Raw genomic sequence first — 10031 nt, 5'->3', positions numbered from 1 at the left:
CCCGCCTCCGCCGTGGTGCGGGCCCTGGCCCTCCTCCCACGTCGCCTAGACCTTCCTGTCACCTCAGACGTGGTCCCTGCTCCCGGCGGCCACCTCGCCTCACTCTCTCGGGGATGAGTGACCGGAGTGGGGTCACCAGAGACGCCCATGGCCTCCAGGAACTCCACGGCCTCCTGCCACCCAAACTCCCCACCCGCCTGGCCCCACCCCGTCCCGGACACCGCCCGCTCCGCGGAGCTGGCCCCCTGATCACGGATCCAGCCGGCGCCCTCCTCTCCTAAGCGGCCCTGCGAGCTCGGTGACGGCCGCCCTCACCGCCCCAAGGCCTCCCCCCGCCCCGCCTGAGCCAAGAAGACAGGACCAGCGGGCCTCGGGCCAGCAGCATCTGCACTTTATGCGCGCGCGCGGCCGAGACACTACAAAACCGAGGAAACAAGGGCAAGAGCAAGTCCAGGGGCGGGGCCGCGGTCACGCGGAGAGGTCACTGTTATCAAAACGCTCCTGGTCGTACACTTCGGCCACCACCTTGCGGCCGGCGAACCAGCGCCCATTGAGGGCCTGGATGGCCTTGTGAGTCTCGGAGGCCATGGAGAACTCCACGAAGATCTTGACGATGATCTCGGCGTCCTCCTCCTCGCCCTGCTTCTCCTGGTAGATGATGACGCGGTTGACGGCGCCGAACTTGCCGCACTCCTCGGTCACCTCCCCCTCCAGGTCGTCGTCGATGTCCTTGGGGTCCACCATGTTGCGCAGAACCATCACCGTGGACTGTGGGGGGACGACAGCTGAGCTGCTGAGCCTCGGCACACCCCTCCCCCGCCCGCCCGCCGCCCCCCACCCCCACCCGCCGCCCCCCACCTCCTGCTTGCGGAAGCAGCTTCTGCATGACCATGTGGCGGGCGCTGCTGCCAGAGATGCTCATGTGCTCCTGCTCACTCAGCATCTCCGGCCGCTCGGACTCGGGGAACAGCTCCTCCTCCTCCTTCTCCTTCTTGGGCTCCAGGAGGCCCAGCGTCGGAGGGCTGGCCAGGATGGGGTTCACCACGCCCACAGAGGGGATGGTGACCGGGATGGGAGGCCGGGCTGGGGTCACACCTGCAGCAAACACACCAGGTCCAGCGGTCACTCCCCACCCCCCCATTCCCAGGAAGGAGCACAGCGCCCACACGCCCACACCACGGCTGGCCTGCCTGGAGCTTGTAGGCCAGTAGCTGCAGGCAGCTGGGGGTAGTGAGCCCAGAGGAGAGGGGCAGGGGGAGGGGGGAAGCCTTGACCCAGCAGGCTCACCTGTGATGACTCCGGGGGCCTGGGCAGCCATGACAGCCTGAGGTAAAGCCCCCAAGGGCTGGGCCAGAGTCAGTGCAGGGGACACCAGTCCAGGGGTGGCCAGAGTACCCAACACCGCTGCTCCGGCCACCGCTTCCTGCAACCGAAAAGGCCACCACACTGAGTCCCAAGTCTGGCTGCCTCCACTCTCTACCACCCGGAGAGCCAGTCAGTCCCCAAAGCACCGGGGGCCTATTGCCCAGGATGAACCCACACAACTGTACTAGCCCTCACCTGAGCCGTAATCTTGGCTGTGGCTGCAGCTGCAGCCACAGCAGCAGCTGGCGGGAGGCCTCCAGGTGTGGCAGGTGTAAGCAGGGGCATAGGGGGTGTGACAGCCTTGCCCACCCGCAAATACTGGCCACCCAGGTCAAAGAGGTTCATGGAAGACACGGCATCTTGAGACGACTGGGCCTTCTCATACTCTGCAGGGCAGGAGCAGCAATGAGGGCCAGCCACAGAGTGGAGTGGGCCCCAGCCCAGGCCCTGCCTCAGCCTCCCCAAGCTCACCAATGAAACCATAGCCCTTGTGCTTGCCGGTCGTGGGGTCCCGGGCCAGCGTGCAAGATTTGATCTTGCCAAAGGCCTCAAACACGCTCTTGATGTCATCATCTGAGAGGTCCTGATGCACAGAAGCCACGTAGATTCGGTTGAAGGCACGTGCCTCTTCCGCCAGCTGGTCTATGATGGGCTGGGCCTGCCCTATGTTGCTGGGCCTGCCCACCTGGGGGAGAGGCAGGGGACCAAGAGCCGCCAATCAGCCAAGGCTTGGCCACTTCAGGCCTCCGGAGGGCGACTGCATCTCCTGGGTGACTGGACAGAACATCTCCCATCAGCCCCAGGGCCCGCCTCCCTGGCACTCACCTTGATGTTCCTGCCGCCCAGCATCACTGAGTTCATCTGCTCCAAGGCCAGCTGCGCAGCCTCTGGGACCTCGTACTCCACAAAGGCAAAACCCTGGACACAGGATGTACCATTAGGCCTGGAGAGCCCGGGGGTGGGGTGGGGGGCGGGGGCAGGGCAGAGCCAATCTCACCTTGTGCTTCATGGTGACGGAGTCCCAGGACATGTCAATGCTCTTGATGGGCCCAAAGGGGGCAAAGGCCTGGCGAATGGTGTCCTCACCCAGCTCGTAGTAGATGGAGCCCACGTAGACCCGGCACATGATGGCCAGCGCCCGCTGCCGCTGAGCTGCCATCTGGAGCAGGACACAAGGGAGAGAGTGCCACTGGCTTGTGACGGGGCGGCAGGGGCCAGGCAGCCCACGCCCCTCCTGGCCCACCCACTCAGCACCACTGTGGTGAGGGCTCCCCACGCAGCAGCACGGTGCAGGCTCAGCCCTGCAGACAGGGTGGGGAGGGTCCGCAGAACCCTACCCCAGGAAGGAAGACCAGGCCCAAAGGCAGGACACGGACACACCCGGGCCCGCCCAGGTCCTGGGCAGACTGGCAGCAAAGCTGACAGGTGGCTGGGAGGCAGGGCTGTGTGCCCTCCCGCCCAGCCCCCGCTCCAGCCTAGAGGCCAGGAGTCCTGGGCTGGGCCGGGAGATCCTCCTGGGGTCCTGACCACGTGTTCCAGCAGAAGAGGGAAGGGGTGCCATCCCAGCTGGAAGGACCCGCTGGTGTGGAGGCAAGAGGGGGGCACAAGGCAGGGCGCCCAGAAGAGACCCCAGGGAAGGTCAGGAGCCCAGATTGGGGGCTCCCTGCAGAGAGAGTGAAGAATAGCTACTTGTGCAGGGCCAGCTCAGGCAGAAGCTCAGCGACTGCAAGACCCCATGCCTCAAACCCCTCACAAAAGAGCTGCCTGGAGCCCACCCCCGCACCCAGGGGACCTGGCCCCAGGAACATCAGGTGACAGGTCTGGCAGGCCCAGGGCAGGCACTGCCTCTGTGTTGGGGTGAGTCTGGCCATTGTGCTTGGCGACTTCCCATACCCCCAGGGAAGGGGTTCCCATTCCTGCCACCTCAGACACAACGTGCCCGGCAGGGGGAGGGGGGTGTCTAGAGCCACAGCAGTGGGCCCCCAAGAGGAGCTGGGCCCGGGGAAGAGACCACAGCCAAGGGCAGGCAAAGATGATGGGGTCTTGGCTCTAGCTTTTCCACCAACAGGGGCGCCCCTCACCCTCACAAAAGTCCCCATAACCAGAGGCCCATTTCCTTCTTTAGACACCAGCTTAGTATAAGCTGGGCATCCCCTCCCTCAAGGAGGGACCTAAAAAAAAGGTCCACAGCTCCCCCAAAGAAGGAATTCCCCCAACTGGGCACCTCCTCAAACTGGGCTCCTGACAAACAGGCCTCAGGCTCCCTGTTGAGACCAAGGACCCCAGAGGTGGAACCATGACCCTCTCACTAGGCACCTGAGACATGACACCACCTGTCCCTCCTCAAAGCCCCCCAAGACAGAAGCATGTCCCTCTTCAGTGGGAGCTCCCCAAGCAGGTGGGCGAAGACCCTCTCCCTGACGTTCCCCACAGACAGACGCTTCCCAGAGAGGACACGGGGTCTGTCTGGCCCTTGAGGACAGGACCTTGCTACCCTGTGAGAACAGCATGCCCAGGAAGGGCCCCCAGAGAAAGGGCCATGTTCCCAGAGGGGTCCCTGGCCTCCTCAGCCTGCCTCTGGGGGATGGAAGGGTCTCCTCCCCAAACTCCTCTGCCCATGGCAGCCAAGGCCATGGCTGCACCTCCTCCCTGGCCGCAGGCCTGTACCCCTTGCTCACAGCCAGGCCCAAGGCCCAAGTTCTTGCCCTTCCCTCTCGCTTGCTCGGGTTCCCCCAGCCCCACCTTGTCCCTCCATCCTCCCTCCAGGGTCTGATGGGGCCATGAGTTACGACCCTTCTCTTCTCAGGGCCTGACCCCAACCCAGGAGCCAAGGCAGCCTGGAGACTGGCGGAGCTGGAGGCCTGGGCGGTGCACCTGTGTGTGGAGGCGGCACGGGTACAGGTGGGCCAGGCGTGGGCACCTACCCTCCTGGCCGGCTGCCCTCCGCAGTTACCTGACCCTCAGAGCAGATGGAGGCCTCCCCGGGGCGGTCCCAGGTGGGTGCCCGCCCACACCACTGGCCCCGCCACGCCTGGCGCTCTGCTGCGCTCGTCCGAGCTGGCGGGCAGGGCCGGCTCGGGGAGCAAGGTCCCCAGCACGCGGCTGCACTGCCCCCCTCTAGCCCTGACTAAGGACATGAGCCCCGGAAGAAGTGAGCATTTCTATTGACCGATTGCAAAGGTGAGAGAGGATCTCCAAAGCCCATTGTCACTGCTGCCATCTGAAAGACAGTAAAGACAGAGTTCAGTCTGTTGGAGCCGAGCAGTCTCCCGCTCTTGTCACACCTCACGCAGACAGCGGCAAGGCCCGGAGTCCCCGCCCTGCCAAGAGGCCCGCCTGCCTTCCCACATGGCCGGCCAGTGGCGGCTGCCGGCACCTGCCCAGAGGGGCCTCAGAGCCCCAGGTGCCCCGCCCCACAGCCTGGCCGGCCGGGGCAGAAGGAAGGGAGAGGGGAGCGAGCGCAAGGGAACAGCCAGGCATCACCTGGCTGTGTGAATGTCAAGGGCTGGGCAGGGGCGGGGGCTCAAGGCCCAGGCACCTGTCGGCCTCGCCTGGCCTCATCGCAGCTTCCAGCCACAGGTCTAAAGCAGGGCCCTATGGAGGCGCCCGAGCCTGTCCTCAGTTCCGGGCCCCAGCCCGTGTGGTCTGGACTCGCTGCAGGGGGGGGGGAGCCTGACCGTTCTTATCCGAGGCCATGGGGGCAGGGAAGAACGCCCCTACGTGCTGCACCGTCAGCTGTGCAGCGGGGGGCACGGGCGCGGGGCGACCTGAGGCAACAGTCTGAAGTCCGAGAAGAGGAGCTGGCTCGGGGAGCGGGCAGAGCTACAGAGAAGGGGCGGGAGGGGCCGTGGGTGCTCAACAGGCAGGTAAGGTGGTTACTCATGGCTGGGGAGGACCCAGGCGTCCCCAGGAGGAGTCCTTGAGAAACCGAGACCACACACCTGGTGGGGAGCCACAGGCGCAGGAGGAAAAGAAGGAGGCGGTGGGAGGGTGTGGAGGGCGGGCGGCGGCTCACCTGCAGGTTGGTAAGCTGCTGCTGCTGGTGGGCGATGGTCTGCTTCACCAGCACACTCTTGATGCTCTGCTCCATGGCGTACTTCTTGGCCTGGGAGAGAAGGCCGTGAGGAGCACTGGGGGGCCCGGCCTGCGGGGAACGGGCCTCCTGCCCCAAGCGGCCCCCAGGCCCACCCAGCCCTGGGAGGTACACTCTCACCTTCTGGAGGGCCTCCTGCTGCTCGGGCGTCAGAGGAGGCAGTCCCAGCTTTGTGGCTGTGCTCTGCCCGTTCTCCATCTTGATGGAGTCTGTCCCCTAGTGGGGGGAGCAGGGAAGTGTTAACAACAAGCTCAAGGCCTCCCTCCCGTGGACCCAGGAGCCCACCCGACCGGCCTCCCCCAACAACTGCACAGCCTCAGCCCACCCCAGGAGCACGCAGGTCCCAGCACACTCGCCCGCATGGCCTGGTGCAGTCTCCCCCAGGACCACGGTCAGGACGTCCACCAAGGCAGCAGGTGCCTGGGGGGCCCTGGACCAACCTGGGGCAGCTGCAGAGCCCAGCCACAATGGCCTTCTCAGCAGCCAAGACAGGTGGCCAGCCTGAATCCAGAACCTCCATCCCGTGCCAGGCAAGAGTCGGCCCTGGCTGTCCTCCAGGACAAGGGGAGGGGTCGGGGTCTGGATGGTCCAGGGCCCCTCACTCCAACTGCCACCTGGCTGTGGCCCCAGATGGCCAGACTCAGCTCCCCTGCTGGGGAGGAGTTCCAGGAACCACTGCCCGAGCATGTGTGGGAAGGGCCCCCACCTGGTGCAGTGCTCCAACCCCCACTCCCGCACGTGTGCACACGGCCCAGAGGGCCTGGAGATGCTCTCCCAGGCCCCACGGCCCTGAGGAGGCTCCTGCCCCTTTGCCAAACTCTTCCCTGGGAGAAGCCAGGCGCTGACCCACCAGGGAGGGACAGGAGGACCAGACACCCTCCAGCACCTGGCAGATGAGCACAGGGCCCAGGAGAGGCTTTGAGGGAGGCAGGCAGAGCCCGCTGCAGACCTGAGAAGATGCTACTAGGATTATGTTTACATTCCTCTGCCAAAATTCATTTCTAGGCTGTGTGAGAGGGAAGAACACAGCTGTGTAAGCAGAAATAGAGCCACCAGACCAAGTAGAGTGTGGGCGTCGGAGCACCCCTGCCTGCCCACCAGCTCGGGCTGGGGGCTCCCCAGCAGCTGCAAGGAGACCCGCTGGCCCCTCCAGAGGGGCGTTCTGAGCCCGGGGCATGCAGCCTTGGGAGGGACAGCAGAGAAGAGAGGCAGGTCTCAGCACAGGAGTGATGCTCAAGGAGAGGAACTAAGGAGTCAGGAAAGGGCTGGCTGACCCAAACTCCCAGAACCAGCATCCTGACCAGCACAGGTGAAAGGGCAGGAGGCCCCTCCCCTGGCAACCCAGCTGGCCCCAAGCCCAGTCCTCCTTAGTGGGAGAGAGGCCCCCAAAGCCAGGGGCTGCATGCTAGAGCAGGCTGTCACCATGGTCATCGATGCCAACCCCCATTCAGCCCTTAGAAACTTTTCAATCTCCTCTTTGTCTTGGTAAACAAAAGGCCCTTCTCTCAGGACCAATGGCTGCCTGCACAGCCAGCCAGGGCCAGGGAGGGCTGGTTGGAGGAACTCCCTGGCCCCCTGGCCCATCAGCTGCAGCCCCATAACTTCCCAGGATCCAGGCTGCATTCCTCAGCCCTTCCCCGAGTGTTGGGGTTGGGGGTGGGGTGGGGGACCCAGAGGAGGGCCCAGCCCCAACAGTCACCCAGGCTCCGTTGTTGAGGCCCCGCTGGAACCCCCTGGAGGCAGGCGCTGCCATGGCGAAGCACAAAGAACCCTACCACCCACAGGCCCACTCCACCTCCCACAGGACCCTGCCAAGAGCCAGGCGCCGGAGCAGGACAAGATCTGCCCACACCCACCCTGAGACCAGAGTCCGCCTAGACCCCTGCTTTGGCTTGCACGGAATTCTGCTTTGCTGCTTTATTTAAATTAGACCGGAAACGGCAGTCTGTACTCTTAACAGCACCCTGCACGTCTGGACAGCGCACCAGCCCCTCTGCACACAGTGGCTCAGAGCCCCACCTGAGCCTCACCGTCTGGAGACACGCAAAGCGACGACCCCCGACAGAAGCAGGTGGATGCTCAGCAGAGAGGCAGAGACAAGGAAGCTAGAGCCAGGCCTGAGGCTGGGGGTCGGGGCAGGACAGGTGCCTCTGCCCAGAAGGCAGAGAAGAGTGCCTGGGCTCCTCCCGCCCCGCCCCGCCCCGGCCAGTTCTCTCGGGGCCCAGGGACGCGCAGGCAGGCGGGCGGGCAGGCAGGTGGACAGGCGGGCCTGAGGGCGAGGATGCTTAAGGTCAGTACCTGTGGCGGTTTCCATTTGTCTCCCGCTGCCACCACTGCCGCCGCCGCCGGCTCGGACCCCCCTCCTTGCTGGCCATTGACCTGCTGCAGGCAGGAAGGAGATGTTGTAATGGACAGTCACAAGACCCACCCACCCAGGCCCTCTCGCCTTCCCCAGCTAAGGGCTGAGCTCCCCCGGGCGAGCCAGGGAGGCTGGGCAGGGGCACAGGAAGGGACCAGTGCTGGCCTGGCCCTGAACATTTCTGACACGACTCCTCTCTGCCCTGCCCATTCCTCCAGCACACCTACCGCTGCCCAGGGCCCTGGCACAAACCACAGCAGAATCTGGGGCAGCCTCCAGTTGGCAGCCAGCCCCAGGAGGGGAAGGGTAGGGGGCAGAGCCAAGGAAAGGCAGCTCTACCCTCTGGCCACGCAGCTCAGGCCTTAAAGATCAGTTCCTTTCCTGCCAGCAGGGCAAGGGGCACCTCTCGAGCACTCTGCACACACGCCTGGGCCGGCCACAGCTTAGCATCAGTCCCAATGCCTCCCACAGGCCATCCCGAGCCCAGGGCCCAGGCCCCTCCTGGAGACACCTGTGTCCTCTGGATGGCAGGGCCATGCAGGGTCTGCACGTGCAAGGCTCCCCTTGCGGTCACACTGTCCGGGCCGCGTCACTCTAGAGGGCAGCTGAGAGCTTGGTCACAGCCCGAACCCACACCACAGGGGCCACGGAGCCCTGCCCCGAAGCGTGCCGGCAGGAGCAGCTCCCCATGGCTTAGCGGGGCGGTCGGACAGACAGCCAAGGTCAGAACACAGGCCATGTCTAGGAGCAGGGCCTTGGTGGGAGGACCCCAAGGCCTAGGTGCACAGCGGGAACCAAGAGCAGAAGGCACCCACCCGCTCAAGGATGAGACCCACAGGGATCTAGGAACACGGGCTGGCCGTGCCCACCCTGGGCGCCTGTGCAGACAATACCAGAGGCTGGGATGACTCGGCCAGTGGTACTGAAGCTGTGGCTCCCAGCCCTGCACCTGGCGGCAGCCACCCTGACCCGGCACCACTGCTGGTACGAAATGGTGTCCCAGAGTCAGAGAGGGGATCCTCTCTGACGCGAGCCCACCAGGGGGTGCATGGCAGCGGGATCTGAGTCAGAGGCAGACCTCACCCACGTCCCGACAGCCCCGCACCCAGAGCAGAGGCTGCGCTCCAGGCCCACAGCAAGCGCTCCCTTCAGGTCTGAGGAAGCATCCAGCCCGAGACCCGCAGGAGGCCAGCCGGAGGGCGCGCTCATAAGCAGCTCCCCGCTCTCCCCAGTCACCGTGACGGCCGCACAGGGACCAGGACAGGGTGAAGGCAGGAGCCTGGGAGAGCCTCCGGGCCGCTGTGCTGTGCGTCTGAAACTAACTCAAAGCACTGCTGACTGTGAGCTGGGGCTGAGAAGTGAAACCTAAAAGCAAAATTAACAACAAAAATCTCTGTCCTAGTATAAGCGTGTTTTTAGTGGTCACAACAAACGTGGTCCTGGAGATGACACTTCAACACGTAACATGTGAGTCACTGCGCCGCTTGGACGTGTGTCTTAGGCCTCCTGGGTAGCTCAGCTGGTTAGTGGCGTCTGATATGCTAAGGTTGGGGGCTTGATCCCCAATCGGGGCACAAACAACAACCAACCAACGAATACGTCAATAAGTGGCACAACAAATAGATGTTGCTCTTTCTCTCCCTTCCCCTCTTTAAAGTCAATTAAAAAACAACAAAAAATTGCCCTGGCTGGCTCGCTCAGTGGTTAGAGCATCATTGTGGACCGAAGGGCCACAGGTTCAATTCCTGGTCAAGGGCACATACCTGGTTTGCAGATTCAATCCTGGGCTCCGGTTGGGGCTTGAGCTCAAGGCAACCAATCGATGTGTCTCTCTCATGTCAATGGTTCTTCCCCCCCCCTTCCTCCCCCTTTCTCTAGAAATCAATGGAAAAAAATATCCTCAGGTGATTTAAAAATAAAATAAAAATAAGTTATTAAATAAATGCCCAGGGCTCTGGGGTAAGCAGACACGGAGCCTTGAGGCCACTGCCCTCCTCTGGCCTCGAGTCCGCGGCTCTGTGCTCACAGCCAGCAGCAGGCAGCAGAGCCTGGAGGTGGAGGCCCTGCTCAGCAGCCCGCGTGAAACAGGACGATTCCACAGAAAACCCGGAGCCAGGGAGCCCCCGGGGGGCATGGCAGCTGGGCCCGAGCCAGGCAGACCTCGCCAGGCCTCAGGCTCTGACTTCAGGCCTGTCACTGGGGCTGGCTGAGAAT

The 10031-nt window shown here is 64.0% G+C and overlaps 1 protein-coding gene across 1 annotated transcript; it reads right to left on the bottom strand.

Moving 5' to 3' along the window:
• Positions 1–369: 369 nt before the first annotated feature.
• On the bottom strand, positions 370–7840 carry LOC102439237 (poly(U)-binding-splicing factor PUF60-like). The gene is given in 12 exon segments (XM_014450925.2): positions 370–768; positions 859–870; positions 872–1095; positions 1288–1423; positions 1561–1751; positions 1837–2050; positions 2191–2283; positions 2363–2524; positions 4535–4585; positions 5381–5470; positions 5579–5674; positions 7757–7840. Coding segments are annotated over 11 exon segments (1551 nt in total). The 5' UTR covers positions 5657–5674; positions 7757–7840; the 3' UTR covers positions 370–468.
• Positions 7841–10031: the final 2191 nt, after the last annotated feature.

Source organism: Myotis lucifugus, unplaced genomic scaffold (assembly GCF_000147115.1).
Source record: "Myotis lucifugus unplaced genomic scaffold, Myoluc2.0 scaffold_5157, whole genome shotgun sequence".
NCBI classification, from domain to species: Eukaryota; Metazoa; Chordata; class Mammalia; order Chiroptera; family Vespertilionidae; genus Myotis; species Myotis lucifugus.
The sequence above is the reverse complement of the archived record's forward strand: the minus strand, read 5'-3'. Positions and strand labels throughout refer to the sequence as shown.